Here is a 21,400-nt window from a genome sequence, read left to right on the forward strand (position 1 = left end):
TACCCTTTCCCTCAGCCGCCTCCTTTCAACCTTGTCCGCCGGTCGGCGCGGCCTGTGGTGCAGCGGCAGCGTCTCCCGTTCCTGCCGCAGCGCTCTCCCCTCCTTCCCTCCCCACCAGATCCCCGAGTTCGCCCGACATGGCTTTACTCACTGCTGCCGCCCGGCTCTTCGGAGCCAAGGTGAGCAACTGAGGGAGGGGGGGCGCCATCCCTGGGTGGGGCTGAGGCGGCTGCAGGCCCTCCGCCGGGGTCTCCCTCCCCTCACCATACACGCCCCGGCGCGCCTTAAAGGGGCCCTGCGCTTGGTTGGCCGCCTGCCCTGCGTGGAGCTCGGGCCATGTGCTGCGCCGGCCTTCCAGCCCTGCGGGTGAAGTGAGCGCCGCCCGCCCGGCACGCGGGCTGGGGCGGGAGGGGAGGCCGGACCCTGCTGTCACCCCGCATGTGTAGGGTGGAAGCGTGGCCCTGGAAGAAGGAGGAACGCCAGTGGAGGGCATAGGTGCTGTGTTCCCCTGGAGTTAGGGAAAGAGCCTGTGTGGAGGAGGGGGCGGGGGTAGGAGGAGTGGCAGGGGTGAGCAGATGTGCTCGCTCTGTCCCTGGGCCGGAGCTGGAGCGGTGGCTAATTTCGGCTTCTGCTTTGTAGGGAGGGCGTTGTTAGTTCCTGAACTGCCCGTTTCCATTTCTCCAACCCAATTATTGAAGCCTTTAGTGACCAAGCCGTAGCATTTCCTGCTAGAGGAGTGGGACTCAGGTGCTCTTTGTCCTTGGGACTCTATAGGAGGAGCTTGAATGGGGTGGAGCGCTTCTGTAAAACCTTCTGCTTGATTATAACATATAATGGGGGAAAGAATGAGAAAGATTGTTCACCCAAACTGCAGGCCAATAAGTGAAGATACTGGGCAGGAAAAAGTAATGCCGAAATCACATGACCAATCCCACTACTTGCTCGCAGGGGTTTTGCTGTTGCTCTTAATTCTGCTCTTCTCAGGAGAGATTCCCCTCGTTCTTTGGGGCTCTTGATTTGACTTTTGTTGCCTTATGGATCCTAGGAATGTTGTTGCAGGTAATGGTGCTTTCAATTTTAAATTGCCAGTCATTTTGTCTCTGGGTAACTCGGCCCTTTAAACAGAGAGACTGCTGTGCTGAGGGAGTCCTACCCTCTAATGCAAGTGGGGACAGTCCCACAAGTGACCTTGACTCCTTCGAAGAATTTATGCTTTCTCTTTTGCAGACAGATTAAAGCTGCCAGCACCTGAAGGAAAGGAGCCTTGGAATGGTGTTGGCTTGTTGTGTGTTATCTTGCATGGTTGGTGGATAAGGTGAAACATGTAGGATTTACACTGGGGTTCTTCCAGGCACCCAGCAGCAAGGTGGAGGCTGATCGTTTGGGAGATATTTGTCTTGACTGTTGCTTCTCCTGCTGCCAGGGAACAGGGTAAGGAAGCCTCTTGGGAAGCGAAGCAAGTTCTAGACAGTGTTTTGGCAGAATAGGGGACACTATAATTAGCTCATTCCAGAGTTACTAACCCAGACCAGATAGTCTGACCCTACAGTGAATTTGAAAAAGCCTTTAGAATTTACCTTTTGAATTTATTTTGCCTCTTAAGCCTCTAAGGAAGCTCAGAAAGCTTTCGGGGTGAGAGGGCTACATAATTGTAGTATCACTATTGTTTTGTTTACTTTCCTGTTAGAGATAGACCTCAGGATCTCAGAAACCTGTAAAATGGAAGCCATTAGAAGGCTTTTGACCCTTAAAACTAGCAAAGCCCAACAGACTCAGGAGTAGAAACTTCCTGAGGTCTAAGAAGTATGACCAGGATGCCAAGAAGCCTTTTAGTTTGTCAGCATTGTTAGCACCTGCCTGAGCTTTCCAGATTAGCTTGCAGCTTAATTGGTACTCGATTTTACTTTTCCTATTAAGGTAGGCTTTAGAAGGCAAAAATAGTCTTCTGGCCTGGGAGGACTGACCCCTACCACTTTGATTCTCAAGGTCAGGTGTAGTTGCACTTTTCTGAGGAGAGATTTTTTTAACCTTGCTAGGAGACACAAATACTAGTCATTGTTCTACTGTTCCACCCTACCTACTGTCAGGAAATTTAAATAAACACCTAAATTGGAGAGAGAGAGAAATTCAGAACCTTGCGATTATTTGACTTCTTGTTTAACTGAATTCATACTAAGCAATGGCCTTAGTATTATCTGTGGGTGCCTTAGCTTTGTGATGTAAATACTGACTTTTCACAGGTGATCTGGGTTTGGTTTTGGGCTGGGACTCGGAGTAGGGCCACCAATTCACTTCTGGACTCTTGACACCAATGTGACTTAACCAACTCTAGTTACTTCTTGTACCATTGAGAATTGCTCCTCCAAGCTAAGATGTTTGATAACTTTGAGTAAATCAATCCAAAAGTGTTTCTAGATTATTTCTAGACTTTTTCAAGACACTTAAATTAACACCTGTGATTCCTTTATAGCAGACCTACACCACTGCACAACATCTCCTATATAAATCCTAGTCTGAAATTGGGTTCAGCAAAACCGAGTCAGTTTTGTCCAATAAAATGTTAGTTAGGCTTAAAGCCCAAAACTTTTAAAGGCAAGCACTTAGGGCCAGCCCCGTGGCTTAGCGGTTGAGTGTGCATGCTCCACTGCTGGCGGCCGGGGTTCAGATCCCGGGCACACACCGATGCACCGCTTCTCCGGCCATGCTGAGGCCGCATCCCACATACAGCAACTAGAAGGATGTGCAGCTATGACATACGACTATCTACTGGGGCTTTAGGGGAACAAATAAATAAATTAAAAATTTAAAAAAAAAAAAAAGGCAAGCATTTAAATCTCTGTGCCTTCACTTTGAATATTAGCCTGCCCAAAGTGATGGCAATTCCTTGACATTTACTAAATGGACCAAAGGTGGAAAATGCAAAGTAAAGCCTCATCACGTGCTTGTGGTGGGATGGTGGCATTTGTTCTTCCTGGTGGCCTTTAGATTGGTAGCAGGTGAATGCATGGGTGTGGGAGGCAAGGTGAGCAGTGGTGAAGTGGATAATGAGAGAAGGGAAGTCTGGCATTCCTGGTTCTTAGAATCCAAGGAGGCAGAAGGCAGGAAACCAGACTTGGTGGATCTCTCTAAAGCCACACAGTAATTCCTTCTGCCCTGTTGCAATGCTTTATGTGATAGAGTTGAGTAGGATGTGAAATTTAAAACAGTAGTGAGACAACTTTAGCAATAGATCTTTCTTAGGATCTGATTATCTTTCAGTTCTTCCCTCAACTGCCCAAATTCTTTAGATCCCTGTGTTTCTTTTAACATGCTATCATTTTTAAAGGTCTGCAAGTTTGCATTGGTATCACCACCTGGGATGCTTGCTCACATTGCACATTCGTGAATCCTACCTTCAGGTTCTGATTCAGCAAAGGTGGAATGGGATCTGGAAACTTCTGTTTATTCAGGTACCTCAGTTGACTGATGATGCTCGGTGGTCCCCTTCTGTTGGGCTAGTAAAGCCATATGCAGGCCTTGTTGTTTGCAACTTTATGGAATATATATATGAAACTTTGAGTGAGTGGGCATTTTTTTAGAATTAGTGATTATTTTAAAAATTGACATCAGAAGTGACTATTCTAAGCAATAGTCCGTTTTAGGCTATGTTCTCTAGGTTTGTCTTCCTAGGCCTTTTTTCAAATGCCTTAGGAAAAGTTTCTTGTAAATCCCTGGAGCAAAGCATTAAACTTGTAAGAACTCCTAGTAGAAGTGAGGGAACAGTTCCTAGTTCCTGAGAAAGTAGTGAGGTGACAGATTCCACATACTTTATTCACAGTGTATGCTTAGTGTGCACATGATAAGTAAGTGTTCAGCAAATATTTGTTTGAAGAACAGTAAGGATTTCTACTGAAAGGAAAATTAGGACTCTTGCTTCTTAGGCTGAATTGGTATCCTTTGCTGTCTTCCTCAATGAATGATCAGTGAACCTTTAGGGAAGTCTGTAGAAAAGGATAGTTAGGTAGAATTATTAAGTAAACTCCTGTGCGTATGAAGGAGGTCAAAGTGTGAAATCTGAAGATTACTCTGCTCAGGCTATTAAGTAGCCTGACGAGTAGTGCAGGCCAACTTCCAGTATCACCATTGTGAAACACAGATGTTAAATGGCTTCAGTTCTCTGACCTGGTTCTGGGGAGAGAGGAGCCTTTGTCCTATGCATGTTCTTTTTCCCTTAATGCAAGTTGTTCCTTCTGCATTGGAAGCCTTTGTACCACAAGATTTTTTCTACCAGTTATTAGTGCATTACGTTTGCTTCATCAGCTAAGCTAGTTCTGCTGGCTTGGCAAGCTCTGATCTTTGGTTGATGAAGGACAAGAGCTCTATTAAAATCAGGAGCCTCTCTCTCAAGCTTTTAATGTTGGAGCTCTTGGATATGTGGCAGGATGTGTTCTGAATGTGCCTACAATGGAGGATCAAAGAAACTTTGGCTTTTTCCCTGTAAAGTAAGGGTCCTGGGTGTGGACCAGTGATGATAATAGGCTAAGAGGAGTAAGAGAGAAATAACCACATTATTGAGTAAGTGCTTAACAAAATAGGATTCCACTGTTGCCAGAATTTGTGGGGAGAGGAGAATAGTTTTTACTGATTTTTTTGGTAAGTGATTTGGCCAATACCCTATTCCAGAAATACCCTAAGTATTATAGGCAAGTCTGGCAGAATTTCTTGCATGTACTATTACTCCTTTTCCTCCCTTGGCCCTTTAAGATAGAGGTTCTTTTAATTATATTTTCCATCCTAGCACATTTGAGAGCTACAGACCACTACTTCTATCAATAATAGCAAACACTCTAGAAGACTCCTTGCAAGAGGTGGCAGCCTATGAGGTTTGAAAAAGCCTCCCTACCCCCACCCTGTGGGGAATCCCAGCTGTCAGGCGTTGTGAGCCAGGCCCTACACTTTGGAAGCAGCTCTCTCCATCTCTCCCCATGAAAGAGCTGACCTATTGAGTGAGGTGACTCCCTGACTCACCTGACAGCTAGCTGCTGTTCCAGTAGGGTGACTCTACACGTGGCTTGCAACCAGAAGCCAAAAACCCAGTTGCCACACCTCCAGAATTGGGGGAGGAGCTAGGAAGTGAAAGTTCATGGATGACTCAGAGGTTTGTAATCTGCCTGTCCCATCAGTGAGTATAGCCTGAATGTACTGTACAAAACTAGTCAGCAGCTTTCTTTGGCAGCCAGGGGGCAGATGAAATGAGATGTGTAGCCTTGGGTGTGACAGTCCTCCAGCATCTCCTACCTAGAGTCATTTGCTCTGCTGGTGGAGATTATGGTTGGTTAAATTTGTTTCCTCTCCCTGAGACTCCTCTCCTCATGGTCAGGAGGCCCTTAAAAAGGAAATTGTGGCTGTATTTCCTGTTCTACTACTAGAGGGAATTATCCATTCACCCCTTCCGCATGCTTGACTGCCTCTTTTCTGGGATCCAACTCCAGGAGAGAGTTGTAGCGCTTGAAGTGGTAGGTAATAGGCCAACACATTTCTAAGAAACAATATTTATCGGACTCAGCTATGCAGAAGTCACTGTTCTACATGGTTACATGCAAATCATTTTATATAGCCTACATGTCTACTCTGAATTTGGCACTATTTTTACCAATTTAGAAATGTGAAAACTGAGACTTAGAGGTTAGGTCATATAGCCAAGGTAACACAGCAGGATAGTGGCAGAACTGGATTTAGGACTTGATCCTTGATAACTCGGCATCCCACGCTCTTTACCTTCTACCCTTCTGCTCCCTTGCTTAACACTTTCAATGGTGGGTGTTCTCAAACTTCATTGCTCATATGGATCACCTAGTGAGCTTGTTAAACTGCAGATTTGGATTCACTAGGTCTGAGGTGAGGACCAAGATTCTGCATTTCTAACAAGCTGCAAGTAACGCTAATGCTGCTGGCCATGCAGTCATGCTTGAAATAGCAAGGCTTTTGAGTACCTTTACATATGTCCAGACTTTGAGCTAAGTAGCTTGAATGTTATCCTAAATATGGAGAAGGAAAGGAAAACAGAGTTGCTAGTTGATTTGCTTTGGCTGTCTCAGTTGCTTAGTAATGGAGCTGGGGCTAGACCCCAGATTTCCTTTCCTAATTCTAAGTCGTGTGCTCTGTCTTCTACATCATTACATAAGTTGTCCTAACTTCAATTTTTCCTATTCTAGCCCTTTGAGCGGTCATATCAATGAATTGCTGCCTTTAAAATCCTTCTGATTTCTTTAGTTTTCTTCTAAGCTGCAGGATTAGCTAAAAACATGACCAAACCTGACACTGAAGGGTACAGGAAAGTGGCCATACTATTTATTTTTATATATTTATTATATATAACAAATACAAAGCACTTGCTATGTGTCAGACATGGCTTTAAGTACTTTGCCAATATTGACTTAATCCTCATAGAAATTCTTTGAGGTAGGTACCATTATTGTTTCTATTTTACAGATAAGGAAACTGAGGCACAAAAAGGTTAAATGACTTAGCTAGGGTCACACAGCCAGTGAGTGGCAGAGAAGTGTAGTACAAACAGAATATACTAGCTTTATTCTATAGCTACATGGCCAAGCTCTCCACAAACTATCATTGCTTTGCAAATTGAGATCTGGTTAAGAAGTGTTGCTGATGGAGATTAGGGACAGTGGAGATCAGCTCTCTTTGAGTTACTCGTGAGGCTCCTCATTAAATGGCAAAGACGTTCTCTACAAAGGAAATTAAGACTTGCTGATGGTGGAAGTGGGGTGCCATAACATTCTCTTAAAGTAGGATTCATAGAAAGAGATCTGAGAAATGACTGTAACTAAGCAATAGTCATGACCCATATGATTCCTTTAAATGATGTTGCATTCTTACAGGCTTGTTAGGTGACCTTCCACTCTTTTCTTTCTGATTTCCTCTTTTTCTTATAATCTTAAATGAAGTAAAAGGAGAGGGCAGCTTATTAATTCTAGCAGTTCTCTCTCAAAAGGGGGAAAAAACTGTTTTCATTTTCTTTTATGTTCATATTGGTGGAAGAAAGACCTCCAACCTGAAGGAATTTCCATTTTCATCTTAAGATCTGGGCTCTCATTCTATCTGTTAAGCTTGGATGGATTTTTTTTTGGCCTGAGATTTAACCTTAAACTATTCTTATAATCTTTCCTCTTGCCATTGAAGCAGCCAGCCATTATAGAAACTTAAGATTGGTTTAGAAGTGGAAAAATTATCATTATGGAGAGATTTCAACTTCTTTCCTCTCTCAGATGATATGTTCCCTTGTAGCCTCTTTTTTATTAAATTTAATTTTATTTTATTTATTTATTTTTTCCCCCAAAGCCCCAGCAGATAGTTGTAGGTCATAGCTGCACATCCTTCTAGTTGCTGTATGTGGGATGCGGCCTCAGCATGGCCAGAGAAGCGGTGCGTTGGTGCGCGCCCGGGATCGAACCCGGGCTGCCAGCAGTGGAGCACACGCACTTAACCGCTAAGCCACGGGGCCAGCCCCCTTGTAGCCTCTTTAGAGACAAAACCAGGGCTGGCCCCAGTGGCCTAGTGGTTAAGTTTGGCACGCTCCACTTCGGTAGCCCAGGTTCGGTTCCCAGGCGTGGACCTACACCACTCATCTGTCAGTGGCCATACTGTGGCGGCAGCTTACGTACAAAAAGAGGAAGATTGGCAGCGGATGTTAGTTCAGGGCGAATCTTCCTCAGCAAAATAAATAAATAAAAACAAAACAAAACCACCATAACAACCAACTACCCACAGTTAAAAGATCTGCTACAGGGCCGATGTGGTCTCTAGCAGATGGGACCTTTTTAATAGGGGATCTGTGGGACCATGGAGCATGGAATAGCTTGAACATGGTTAGCTCTGTAGAACAGTAGTTTGAACTTATTCACAAGTTTTTCCTTGTCCACTTTTTGGTGACTAGTAAGAAAAGGCAAAGTTATTTCTTGAGTGCTGGGTCCAGCGTCCATTCGCCCCATGTAGGGTGAAGAGGCTAACGGGCTGTTTTGCTGCCTACTTCTTGTCCAAGTGGTCCTCAGTAAGCTGGAGGAGACTGTTTAGGAAGTTAATGAAAGGAGTTAAGGACAGCCCTGGTTAACAAGTTGAGGCGTTCCTCCTTTGCTTTAGGGACATATTAGCTTGCCTTGTGCTCTCTGAATTTAGATTTGGATTGATTCTTTTTAAAATAAAAAGATCCTTTTCTGAAGGATCTCTTCCCTTTTCAATCCTCCCCTCTGCCCCAACAGAAAGAGGGGTACTAAATTCTAAAAAGCCTCATATTCTAATGAACTCTCATCCTAGGCATGTAGCATTTTGGAATTTTATAGTACCACTGGTTCAAATGATTTTGAGTGCAACCAGACAGCAATGCAGTAGTTACTAGAAAAGGTGTCTGGCCCTTTGGCAAAAGGAGGAAAGGTGTTGACTTGTTCCAGGATTAGTTTATTTGTGTGTGTGTGTGTGTGTGTGTGTGTGTGTGTGTAATCTTTTTAGTTTGCAAAGTGCTTTCACATTCATTGTAATTTAATTATCACAAGACAACTCCATGAGATGTGTGGTGGGTAACAGCACCATTTTTTAGGTGAGGAAACAGGCTTACTTTGATGATCTCATTTTATCTTCAAAGTAATCTGGTGTAGAAGTTAATCTTGTCTAAGCTCTTATAGCTAGTTAGTGGCATAATTGGTCATCTTTTTCAAAGGCACTGTTGAACTTTTTGTTGCAACTCAGCAACCTTCTCAGAAAGTAGTTTTTCCTTGGGAAAAAAGACCTATCTCTTAAAGATACAAAACATAGGCTAGCTACGCTATTTCTCTTTGTGGTGAGGGATAGCCGCCTTGAATCTCAGACCTATCTTTCTGGATAATTTTCTTCCTGAAGCATATCTTTATAATTTTATTTATTTATTTGTTTTTCCCCAAAGCCCCAGTAGGTAGTTGTATGTCGTAGTTGCACAGCCTTCTAGTTGCTGCATGTGGGACGTGGCCTCAGCCTGGCCGGAGAAGCGGTGCATCCGTGTGCGCCCGGGATCCAAACCCGGGCTGCCAGCAGCGGAGCGCGCACACTTAACCGCTAAGCCACGGGGCCGGCCCTGAAGCATATCTTTAAAAATTCCTTTGGTACAGGTGTGTAGGTGATAAACTTTCAGCTTTTATCAGAAATGTCTTTATGGGCCGGCCCCGTGGCTTAGCGGTTAAGTGTGCGCGCTCCGCTGCTGGCAGCCCGGGTTTGGATCCCGGGTGCGCACAGACGCACCGCTTCTCTGGCCACGCTGAGGCTGTGTCCCACATACAGCAACTAGAAGGTTGTGCAGCTATGACATACAACTATCTACTGGGGCTTTGGGGGGAAAAAATAAATAAATAAAATCTTTAAAAAAAAAAAGAAAAGAAATGTCTTTATTTCACCCCCTTTGTTAAGATTTTTTCCTCGCCTGGATACATAACTCTAAAGTTAATTATTTTCTCTCAGCACTTTGAAGATAATTTTCCAGTTTTCTAGTTTCCATTGCTGTTGAGTTGTCTTCTGTCAGTTGTTACTTTGTAAACATTCTCTCTTCTCTGTGCTTTTTCCAGGAGTGTGAAATAGTGTTGTGAAAGGCCACCTCTGCCTGTGGGCTCTCCTAGACTGGAGAGGTGGAAGGCTGCCAAAAGACTAGGCACTGGGGAGATCTTACCAGCACCATTAAGTAATTGATCAGTTTCCTCATTGGCTTTTCTCAGGGCCATTCAGAACTATTGACAGCTAGATTGGGATGGACTGGGTATTCTAACTGCCTCCCTGACCTTTTCTCTGTGCCTAACAAAGCCCAACTCTGGAACCCAGATGATGGGAAAGAATCTCTCTTCAGGGAATGCTAATGAAGCTATGGATGCGAGAAGCACAGTTAAACCTGCTGCTGCCTCCAGACTAGTAACTCCTTCCAAGCTGCTCAGGGCCGTTTATAGCTTTCATATGTCAAACTGTCCTTAGAGGCCAAGATGAAGAGAGAGAGGTTGAGTCACTGTAACTCCTTATTAATACTAGGAGGGAGGAGTAACTATTGCATAAGGTTTTGTGTTTTCTTTGCAGAATGCATCCTGTCTTGTTCTTGCTGCCCGGCATGCCAGCACTTCCTCCACGGTAATGTTTGGAAAAGAGGACTGAGAATCATTGAGGCAGCCTGATTCTGGGATGGGGGAGTGGGGGGTGGTTTAGCTACCACTCAGCCTTTCATCGTTATCCTGAGTATCTCATGGAGGTGTCTGTTGTTGTTGTTATAACTATTATTATTACTACTATTTTAAGAAATAATTTGCTCGGGGGCTGGCCCCGTGGCTTAGTGGTTAAGTGCGCGGTCTCCGCTGCTGGCAGCCCAGGTTCGGATCCCGGGCGTGCACTGACGCACCGCTTGTCCGGCCATGCTGAGGCAGCGTCCCACATACAGCAACTAGAAGGATGTGCAACTATGATATACAACTATCTACTGGGGCTTTGGGGAGAAAAAGGGGGGAAAAAAAGAAATAATTTGCTCAATAGTGTATTGAGGTGGGAATATCAAATATTCTTGCCTAATCTTTTTTTTTAATTTTTAAATTGTGGTAAAATACATATAACATAAAATTTACCATTTTAATTATTTTTAAGTGTATAGTTTAGTGGCAGTAAGTACATTCAAATTATTGTGCAACCATCACCGCTATCCATCTCCAGAACTTTTTCATCTTCCCAAATTGAAACTCTGTACCCATTAAACAATAACTCCCCCATTCTCTTCTCCTTTTATCTAATTCTTTTACCCTCATCTGTACAGAGCAGTTGACCAGACTTCCCTGGCAGATAGAGAAAGCCAAATTCTAAAAAACAGTGTTAACATACCTACTTTGCAGGAAATCTAATCATCATTTTCACCATCACTTAACCTCTCTACTTCTCTTTTTAGAATCTGAAAGATATATTGGCTGACCTGATACCGAAGGAGCAGGCCAGAGTTAAGACCTTCAGGCAGCAACATGGCAGCACGGTGGTGGGCCAAATTACTGTGGACATGGTAAGGGTTGTGGGATTTTGGCTGGAAGAAGTAGCTCTGTAATGTGCTTCAACAAAAGTACCATTCTCTTCACTGACTATTCGAAAACATTCTGTCCTGTACAAGGAAATGTTGGAGCTTATGGTGTTCATTAGAAATTAGACTGTTCTTTTCTACAAATTTAATAGTTGAGCTTAACCTATTTCACCTATGGGAGGGATGATGAAGTTTCTATTCCTCTTCCCAACCCATCAGCTTTTGGGGCTAGGGCTCTCTGTGTTTTAAACCACAGCTGTGGCAGGCCTCTGGAACAGCTTTAGGATGGCTTCTTCTCCAGCCCTAAGAATCTGAGCAGCTCAGATGATAATTCCACAGCAGTGTTTAGCCATTGGTCTCCATCTTTGTTTCCTGTAATAGATCCCATTCTGTTTATTTGATTGGTGGGAATGAGGGCGTAAGAGTGGGCAGGAGAAAAAAATAAAATACAATAAGAAAAGGAAGCATAACAGAGGCAGAAACTTAATCTTAAATAAAGATAGTGATTTATGAACTTAAAAATTTCATTTCCAACGTTACCAGTCTTCCTTGAAAAGTTTCATTCTATAGTAAGTTTAACTCCTCAGAAATCTTCTTCCCCTAAACGAAGTCCTGCAAGTCAGAGATTAAATTTCCTCTCCCAGATCCCATGAAGCACTAACAAACTCCCGCCTGAATTATTCTGACTACTGGTTACATCCTCTTCTTTTCTTTAGATGTATGGTGGCATGAGGGGCCTGAAGGGATTGGTATATGAAACATCAGTTCTTGATCCTGATGAGGTAAGAGACCATCATGTCAATTACTAATAATCACTGAGTTTACTGACTATTGTGCACACCATGGATTAGACTAGGGAGGGTAAGGAGAGCAAAATAAAGCACCTACCTTTACATTTTGGAAAGTGGAAAATAGGTACATATGGAATAATTGAAGAACAACAAGTTTACCTTTTTAATATTTCAACTAGTAAAACTGAAAGTACAAAGCAGAAGTAAGTTATATGAGGATTTAAGCTTTAAAAGTTCTATTCTAGGGCCGGCCCCGTGGCTTAGCGGTTAAGTGCGCGCGCTCTGCTGCTGGCGGGCCGGGTTCGGATCCCCGGCGTGCACCGGCGCACCGCTTCTCCGGCCGTGCTGAGGCCGCGTCCCACATACAGCAACTAGAAGGATGTGCACCTATGACATACAACTATCTACTGGGGCATTGGGGGGAAAATAAATAAATAAAATCTTTAAAAAAAATAAATAAATAAATAAATAAATAAAAGTTCTATTCTAACTTGACAGGTCTGATAAGAGTGGGACCAGTCAATTATGTGACTTCCAGGCTAGTAAACTTAAAAATTATAATTCTTACTCTTCTTCCTCAAGGGCATCCGTTTCCGTGGCTACAGTATCCCTGAATGCCAGAAACTGCTGCCCAAGGCTAAGGGTGGAGAAGAACCCCTGCCAGAGGGCTTATTTTGGCTGCTGGTAACTGGAAAAATCCCAACAGAGGAACAGGTAAGGCAGAAGGACATTAGCCCTTCCCATTCTCCTCCTTTGCCTTTCTCCAATCTCAGACACTTAATCCTGATCTGGCTATGGGTGGTAGTTAATAGAGATGTGCAGTGAGGAGAAGGAATCAGAGTAGAGTTCTGCTGTATAAGTGGATGGGGTTGAATCCTCTTGGATTTTCTTTACTCAAGTATCACTGTCTTTTTATTTCTCTTCTTTTTCCTTGCCTAGTGTTCTGAGCAGTGTCTCCCTTTCCACAGGTATCTTGGCTCTCAAAAGAATGGGCAAAGAGGGCAGCTCTGCCTTCCCATGTGGTCACCATGCTAGACAACTTTCCCACCAATCTACACCCCATGTCTCAGCTCAGTGCAGCCGTCACAGCCCTCAACAGTGAAAGTAACTTTTCCCGAGCATATGCAGAGGGTATCAACCGAACCAAGTACTGGGAGGTAGGAAATTTTGTTGTGGTGATTGATATGTGATGGGGTTTCACAGGACTTGACCCAGGACTTGCGAGTGAAGGAAGAAAAAGGAATGGAGAATCTTTAGGAAAATTATTTTTCTGAGTTATGCCAGAAACTCATTTAACAAATTTTTATTGTAGGCTTGCTTTTTGTCAGTTGTTGGGATTACAAAGATCAATGGAGCATACTTTCTATCACCAAGGTTATTGGTTTGGTTAGGGTGATGTTCATGTAAAAAAGAAACTATAATTCAGTAATCTTGCTATAATAGAGGTATGTACACAGGGCTGTTGGATCATTGAAAAGGATGTGATTTAACTGTAGGGTCCCTTAGGAAATTTTCACAGAGTTGTCTCACCCTAGCCACAAAAGGTCCCTTCTCCTGCTCTTCTTCCCATAGCGAGAACCTTGAGAAGTTGGGTGAATGGCAGCTAAGGCAACTCTAGAATCTAGGAGAACTAATGGTAATCAGCCACAGTTCTAGACTAGCCCATTCAAGATACCTGTCAGGAGCAGAAGGGTGGTTAGTATCCTGGCAGTAGGACCCAGAAACAAAGGAGCTTTATTTTCTGAAAATGAAATGTGACCTTAATAGTTTGAACTCTGTGGGGCCGGCCCCCTGGCTTAGCAGTTAAGTGCGTGTGCTCCGCTACTGGCAGCCCCGGTTCGGATCCTGGGCGCGTACCAACACACCACTTCTCCAGCTGTGCTGAGGCCGCGTCCCACATACAGCAACTAGAAGGATGTGCAACTATGACATACAACTATCTACTGGGGCTTTGGGGGAAAAAAGGAGGAGGATTGGCAATAGATGTTAGCTCAGAGCCGGTCTTCCTCAGCAAAAAGAGGAGGATTAGCATGGATGTTAGCTCAGGGCTGATCTTCCTCACACACACACACACACACACACACACACACACACACACACACACAAAAATAGTTTGAACTCTGTGGTTGGAATATGAGAAGACTGTTGTGGTTTGTCCCAGTGCATAGTACATAATTCCTTTCATCCTCTCTAATACCCCACATACTCACAAACACTAGGTAAAGTACAAGTTATCTGGCTAGGTTTACAGGAGGACATCTCATTTTCTTTTGTTTCTTATTCAAGACAGGTAGTATAGGACCAAAAAGTTTCATTTTGCAAAGCAGTTACACTAAATGACCTTTGACCAGGAGAAGGCCCCCGAAGAGTTCATTGTGATGCAAGGCACAGAATAGCGTGACCCACTGGTCTGATGAAATACCCTTGGGGTTTTGGCAAAATGCTTCATTTGATTGGTCAATATTTATTCAATGTCAACTGTGTACAGAGAATTGTGTTTGTTGTTGGGGGAAAGAGAGAGGGAGAGTTTGCCATTAATGTTGTCTGGTTAGCATTGAGGAGGAAGATATAGGAATGGTTCAGAATATACACATTCACAAGCACTTAAAGCATTTATAAAGCCTCACATCAGCAGGTTCAGAAGGTCATGTAACCTGAATATATTGCTTTTCATTTTCTTTTTTAAATGCTATTCAAGTAATTGATAATCTCTGTGGGTCACTGTAACAAGAAAGGTTAGATCAAGACCAACAATTCTTCTATTTTAAAACTTGTCTTTTAGAAATTGACCACTCAGGGGCCGGCCTGGTGGCGCAAGCGGTTAAGTGCGCGCGCTCCGCTGCGGCGGCCTGGGGTTCACTGGTTCGGATCCTGGGCGCGCACCGACACACCGCTTGGCAAGCCATGCTGTGGTGGCGTCCCATATAAAGTGGAGGAATATGGGCATGGATGTTAGCCCAGGGCCAGTCTTCCTCGGCAAAAAGAGGAGGATTGGCAGATGTTAGCTCAGGGCCAATCTTCCTCACAAAAAAAAAAAAAAGAAAGAAAGCAAAAAAAAGAAATTGACCACTCAGAAGTTCTTGTTACTACTTACAGTGCTATTGCCTTGACTGTCGTGAGGGGGAGAAAACAGCTTCTTACTTTATAATAGATGCCTGTAAGATATTTCCCAGCCATCCAAACATGTTGGATTGCTTCACACTGTCCTTTATTGAATCACTACAATGAATCTTCTCCTCTGCCTGCTATTGCCTCCATTTCAGTGTACAGCCATTGATTGATCTGCCATCATCTCTTTGTGAGATGTCATCTGAGAGTGGCTTTCTTGGGGTGAACATGTATTTCAGGACTTTGCCAATCTTCAGGAGAGTATTAATAAGCAATACTGATATATTTGTCAGCCTTAGAATGTGTGTCTAATAAGTTCACACTCATAAAAATTAGCACTAGTGGGGCCAGCCCGTGATTTAGCGGTTAAGTTGGTGCGTTCTGCTTCGGTGGTCTGGGGTTCACCTGTTCAGATCCTGGGCGTGGACCTACATACTGCTCATCAAGCCATGCTGAGGCAGCATCCCACATAGAGCAACTAGAAGGATGTACAGCTATCACATACAACTATCTCTTGGGGCTTTGGGGAGAAAAAAGGAAAAAAGGAGGAAGACTGGCAACAGATGTTAGCTCAGGGCCAATCTTAAAAAAAAAAAGAAAAACTTAGCACTTGTAACTGCTTTAGTTTGGTGCAGCTTGATGCTCTTTTGCTGCCACATCTTGTGTCCCTCTCAAAGGTCAGACACGCTATTTCAGTTCAATTCTCTGTCTTGGTTAATTTACCTATGGGCTACTTAAGAAGAATTACATAAGAGCATTCAGCTGGTTATTCCTGTTTAAAAAATTTATATTAAAGAGTTTGTATGTGATCTAAGTCTTTACCAGAATCATCAGTTCTTACTGTTTTTCTACCTATACCTTAAGAGGATAATCTTCTGCCTACAACATCTTCCTTAACAGTTTACATGACTTTATTTTTTTTTTTTTTTTTTTTTTTAAAGATTTTATTTATTTTATTTTTTTCCCCCCAAAGCCCCAGTGGATAGTTGTATGTCGTAGCTGCACATCCTTCTAGTTGCTGTATGCGGGACTCGGCCTCAGGATGAACGGAGAAGTGGTGCCTCGATGCTCACCCGGGATCCGAACCCGGGCCACCAGCATCGCAGCGCGCGCACTTAACCACCAAGCCGCAGGGCCGGCCCAACATGACTTTAGATAAATAGTATCATCTCTTGAGTTGAAAGAGTCCGATCTCTTTCTGATTGATTTAATAACTTCACTCATGACCGGGAGATTATTATGATGCAACCTGCTGTTTAATTGTGAAGTAGCCTTAAGATGTTGTTGAGTTGAGTAAAATTTGTGAAGTAGCTGACAGATCAAGTTTTGCTAGTAATGCCATCTTTCATAAGGCCTGTACATGGTATATGTAGATTTTGAAGCTGTTGATAATAAAATCATCATCCCAACACCTAACAACTCTTGAAAAAATGCTTAAATATTATATGCTTTATATTCATTATCTGATTTAATCCTCAGAACACCCTATGAGTTAGATATTATTTATTCCCATTTTACCAAACAGATATTATTTATTCCCATTTTACCAAATCCAAAACTGAGGATTAGAAAAGTGAAGTAGCTTGGCCAAGGTCATGCAGCTAGTCAGTGGTAGAGACCAGATTCAGACTTGAGTTTGCTTCACTCTGGGGTCTCTTCACCATTAGTACTGGCTCCCTTCTTTTTCTTTTTTTTTTCTTTTTTTTTTTAAAGATTTTATTTATTTTATTTTTTCCCCCCAAAGCCCCAGTAGATAGTTGTATGTCATAGCTGCACATCCTTCTAGTTGCTGTATGTGGGACTCGGCCTCAGGATGGACGGAGAAGTGGTGCCTCGATGCGCACCCGGGATCCGAACCCGGGCCACCAGCATTCCAGGGCGCGCACTTAACCACCAAGCCACAGGGCCGGCCCTGGCTCCCTTCTTTTTCTGTCTTCTTAATAATGATTGATAACTAAATATTTGGCCAGAATTTTTTATTTATTTATTTTTTATTTATTTATTTATTTATTTTTTGAGGAAGACTGGCCCTGTGCTAACATCTGTTGCCAATCTTCCTCTTTTTTTCTTTTTTCTACCCAAAGCCCCAGTACATAGTTGTATATCATAGTTGTAGAGTTGTAGCTCTTTTATATGAGACGCCGCCTCAGCATGGTTTGATGAGCGGTGAGTAGGTCCACACCCAGGATCTGAACTGGCAAACCCTGGGCCGCTGAATCAGAATGAGTGAACTTAACCGCTGCACCACCGGTTGGCCAGAATTTTACTGGCAATAGAGATGCTGGCTCACAATGTTGATTACGGTTAGTTTTGTTACTTTTATTACAGTTGTGATGATGGCATGTTTTAACATCTTTTTTCCAAGCCTTTGTAGATGAAGAATGAGTTGGTACAAATAGCTAATAGCACCTCAGTCTTAGCTTATTAAAGAAAGAAGCAGGAGTTCTCTGTCAGCTTTTGTTTTTGTTTAATCTCTTTTTGACTCCACAGCGTTGACCACTACAAAAAACAGGGTAAGGATCCCACACTGTCATACCTGGTTTGATACTTGTTGCTTTATAAACTTCATCCTCAGTGGTAGGAGTTGAAACAATCTGCTTTTTGTAGTTTCTTTATGATGTGGCCATTCATACTTTCCAAATGATATTGAAAGTTAGTATATACTCCACAGATATCAGTTTGCCTAGCCTGGGATTCTGTTCTTCTTGGCATTCCACTAATGAATCCAGGTCCCTTAGAACTGCATATCCTTGATGTAGGCTTCTGGAAGTAACTTACTTCCTTGGGGGATGTGAATCTGCAAGGAGGTATAGTTAATAGTATGATTATCATGTAAGTAATCTGAGAACTTGCAAGTGTTAGCTAAGTATTTCTTGCTTCAAGTAGCTTTTTAATTTTGGCAGTATTTTCATTGAATCTTGGTGGCATTGACAAAATTCTCTGAGCACTTGAGTAATAGACGACTTCATAGGGGTTATAGATTTTGCTCTTTGTTCCAACAGAACTTCTGAAACCTCATGACTTTCTGCAGGAGCATTTAGCCAGTTAGCTTGATAGGATAGCACTATGTAATATCAGTCAGCAAGTATTTAAGTTATTATTTTTTTTTTTTTAAAGATTTTATTTATTTATTTTTCCCCCAAAGCCCCAGTACATAGTTGTCTGTCATAGCTGCACATCCTTCTAGTTGCTGTATGTGGGACGCGGCCCCAGCATGGCTGGAGGAGTGGTGCCTCGGTGCGCACCCGGGACCCGAACCCGGGCCACCGGCAGCGGAGCGCACGCCCTCAACCACTAAGCCACGGGGCCGGCCCTAAGTTATTTTTTTAAAACCCCACTAAACTCACCACTCCTGTTCAACGTAGTACTGGAGGTTTTGGCCAGAGCAATTAGGCATGGAAAAGGAATAAAAGGAATCCAAATAGGTAACGAAGAAGTGAAACTCGCACTATTTGCAGATGACATGATTTTATATATAGAAAACCCTAAAGAGTCTGTTGGAAAACTATTAGAAATAATCAACAACTACAGCAAAGTTGCAGGGTACAAAATCAATCTACAAAAATCAGTTGCATTTCTGTATGCTAATAATGAACTAACCGAAAGAGAGCTCAAAAAGATAATACCATTTACAATTGCATCAAAAAGAATAAAATACCTCCAAAAAGAATAAAATACCTAGGAATAAATCTTACCAAGGAGGTGAAGGACCTATACAATGAGAACTACAAGACATTATTGAAAGAAATCCATGATGACATAAAGAAATGGAAAGATATCCCATGCACGTGGATTGGAAGAATAAACATAGTTAAAATGTCTATATTACCTAAAGCAATCTACAGATTCAATGCAATCCCAATCAGAATCCCAATGACATTCTTCACGGAAATAGAAAAAAGAATACTAAAATTTATATGGGGCAACAAAAGACCCCAAATAGCTAAAGCAATCCTAAGAAAAAAGAACAAAGCAGGAGGCATCACAATCCCTGACTTCAAAACATACTACAAAGCAATAGTAATCAAAACAGCATGGTACTCGTACAAAAACAGACATACAGATCAATGGAACAGAAATGAAAGCCCAGAAATAAAACCACACATATACGGACAGCTAATTTTCGACAAAGGTGCTAAGAACGTACAATGGAGAAAGGAAAATCTCTTCAATAAATGGTGTTGGGAAAACTGGACAGCCACATGCAAAAGAATGAAAGTGGACCATCTTCTATTGCCATTCACAAAAATTAACTCAAAATGGATCAAAGACCTGAAGGTGAGACCTGAAACTGTAAAACTCATAGCAGAAAATATAGGCAACACACTATTTGACATTGGTCATAAAGGAATCTTTTCAGATGACATGCCTACCCAGGCTAGGGAAACTAAAGAGAAGATAAACAAGTGGGACTTTATCAGATTAAAGAGCTTCTATAAGACAAACGAAACCAGAATCAAGATGAACAGACAACCCACCAGCTGGGAGAGAATATTTGCAAAACATACATCTGACAAGGGGTTGATCTCCATAATATGTAAAGAACTCACACAACTGAACAACAAAAAAACAAACAACCTGATCAAAAAATGGGCAGAGGAAATGAACAGACACTTCTCCAAAGAAGATATACAGATGGCCAATAGGCACATGAAAAGATGTTCAACATCGTTAATCATCAGGGAAATGCAAATCAAAACAACACTAAGATATCACGTCATGCCCGTTAGAATGGCTGTAATCACCAAGATAAAAAACAAGTGGGCCGGCCCCGTGGCTTGGTGGTTAAGTGCCAGCGCTCCGATGCTGGCGGCCCGGGTTTGGATCCCAGGCGCGCACCGAGGCACCACTTCTCCGTCCATCCTGAGGCTGAGTCCCACATACAGCAACTAGAAGGATGTGCAGCTATGACATACGACTATCTACTGGGGCTTTGGGGGAAAAAACAAATAAATAAAACCTTTAAAAAAAAAAAACAACAACAAGTGTTGGAGAGGATGTGGAGAAACAGGAACCCTTATACACAGCTGGTGGGAATGCAAACTGGTGCAGCCTCTATGGAAAACGGCATGGAGACTCCTCAAAGAATTAAAAATAGAGATGCCCTATGACCCAGCCATCCCACTGCTGGGAATCTATCCAACGAACCTGAAATCAACAATCCAAAGAGGCTTATGCACCCCTGTGTTCATTGCAGCATTATTCACCATAGCCAAGAAGTGGAAGCAACCTAAGTCTCCCTCGACTGACAATTGGATTAAGAAAATGTGGTGTATATATACAATGGAATACGACTCAGCCATAAAAAAAGACAAAATCGTCCCATTTGCAACAACATGGATGGGCCTGGAGGGTATTATGTTAAGTGAAATAAGCCAGAAAGAGAAAGACAAACAATGTATGATCTCACTCATATGTGGAATATAAACCAACACATGGACAGAGAAAACTGTACTGTGGTTACCAGGGGCAGTGGGGGTGGGGGTGGGCACAAGGGGTGAAGGGAGTCATATATATGGTGATGGACAAACAAAAATGTACAACCCAAAATTTCACAATGTTAAAAACCATTAAAACATCAATAAAAAAACAAAAAAACCCTGTCCGTTCTCTAAAGGAACTTAAAATCCCTTTGAGAAGATAAAATTGAGACATAAAAGTTGAGTGGGCTATTACCATCACAAAAAGAGACAACCAGATATTATATGTTTCTTCTAATAAATGAACATAGCACTATTTATCAAATAGCCTTGCTAAAAAAATTGAACCTGAATCTCCTCAAGCCTCTAGATTTATCAGTTTGTAGGAAATACAATGGACAGAAGAACATGTAAATGACACCACAGGTAGATAACCAGCAAAATATAAACTGTGGGAAATTCTACAGAACAATTGATCTGATTTTCCACAAATAAATTGCAAAGTAGGGGCCGGCCCCGTGGCTTAGTGGTTAAATGTGCGCGCTCCGCTGCTGGTGGCCTGGCTTTGGATCCCGGGCACACACCAACGCACCACTTGTCAGGCCATGCTGTGGCAGCGTCCCATATAAAGTAGAGGAAGATGGGCACGGATGTTAGCTCAGGGCCAGTCTTCCTCAGCAAAAAGAGGAGGATTGGCATGGATGTTAGCTCATGGCTGATCTTCCTCACCAAAAAAAAAAAAGATTGCAAAGTCAAAAAAGGAGAGCATAGGGGCCGGCCTGGTGGTGTAGTGGTTAAGTTCGCACACCCTGCTTCGGTGGCCCAGGGTTCACGGGTTTGGATCCCAGGCACGGACCTATGCACCACTCCTCAAGCCATGCTGTGGCAGCGTCCTACATACAAAGTAGAGGAAGATGGGCACAAATGTTAGCTCAGGGGCAATCTTCCTCAGCAAAAAAAAAAAAAAGAGCTTAAGAGGGAACTTAAATTGATTAAAAGAAATGTCAGAGACATGTCAAACAATTTTA

General features: G+C 42.8%; 1 protein-coding gene across 2 annotated transcripts in view; it reads left to right on the forward strand.

Moving 5' to 3' along the window:
• The window catches only part of CS (citrate synthase), a 25,774-nt gene continuing 4,374 nt past the window's right edge, over window positions 1-21,400 (forward strand). The window contains exons 1-8 of one of the 2 annotated variants that reach the window (XM_087442220.1): window positions 1-179; window positions 1,352-1,431; window positions 3,326-3,449; window positions 10,081-10,131; window positions 10,931-11,038; window positions 11,770-11,835; window positions 12,427-12,558; window positions 12,813-13,001. In XM_087442220.1, the coding sequence (XP_087298346.1) occupies window positions 138-179; window positions 1,352-1,431; window positions 3,326-3,449; window positions 10,081-10,131; window positions 10,931-11,038; window positions 11,770-11,835; window positions 12,427-12,558; window positions 12,813-13,001 (792 nt within the window). In that variant the 5' untranslated portion in view covers window positions 1-137. The remainder of the gene's footprint in view (window positions 180-1,351; window positions 1,432-3,325; window positions 3,450-10,080; window positions 10,132-10,930; window positions 11,039-11,769; window positions 11,836-12,426; window positions 12,559-12,812; window positions 13,002-21,400) is intronic. The other variant, XM_004429247.3, reaches the window with a different exon arrangement.

The sequence above is a fragment of the Ceratotherium simum genome, chromosome 17 (genome assembly GCF_057802395.1).
Source record: "Ceratotherium simum simum isolate JZ-2026a chromosome 17, ASM5780239v1, whole genome shotgun sequence".
Lineage (NCBI taxonomy): Eukaryota > Metazoa > Chordata > Mammalia > Perissodactyla > Rhinocerotidae > Ceratotherium > Ceratotherium simum.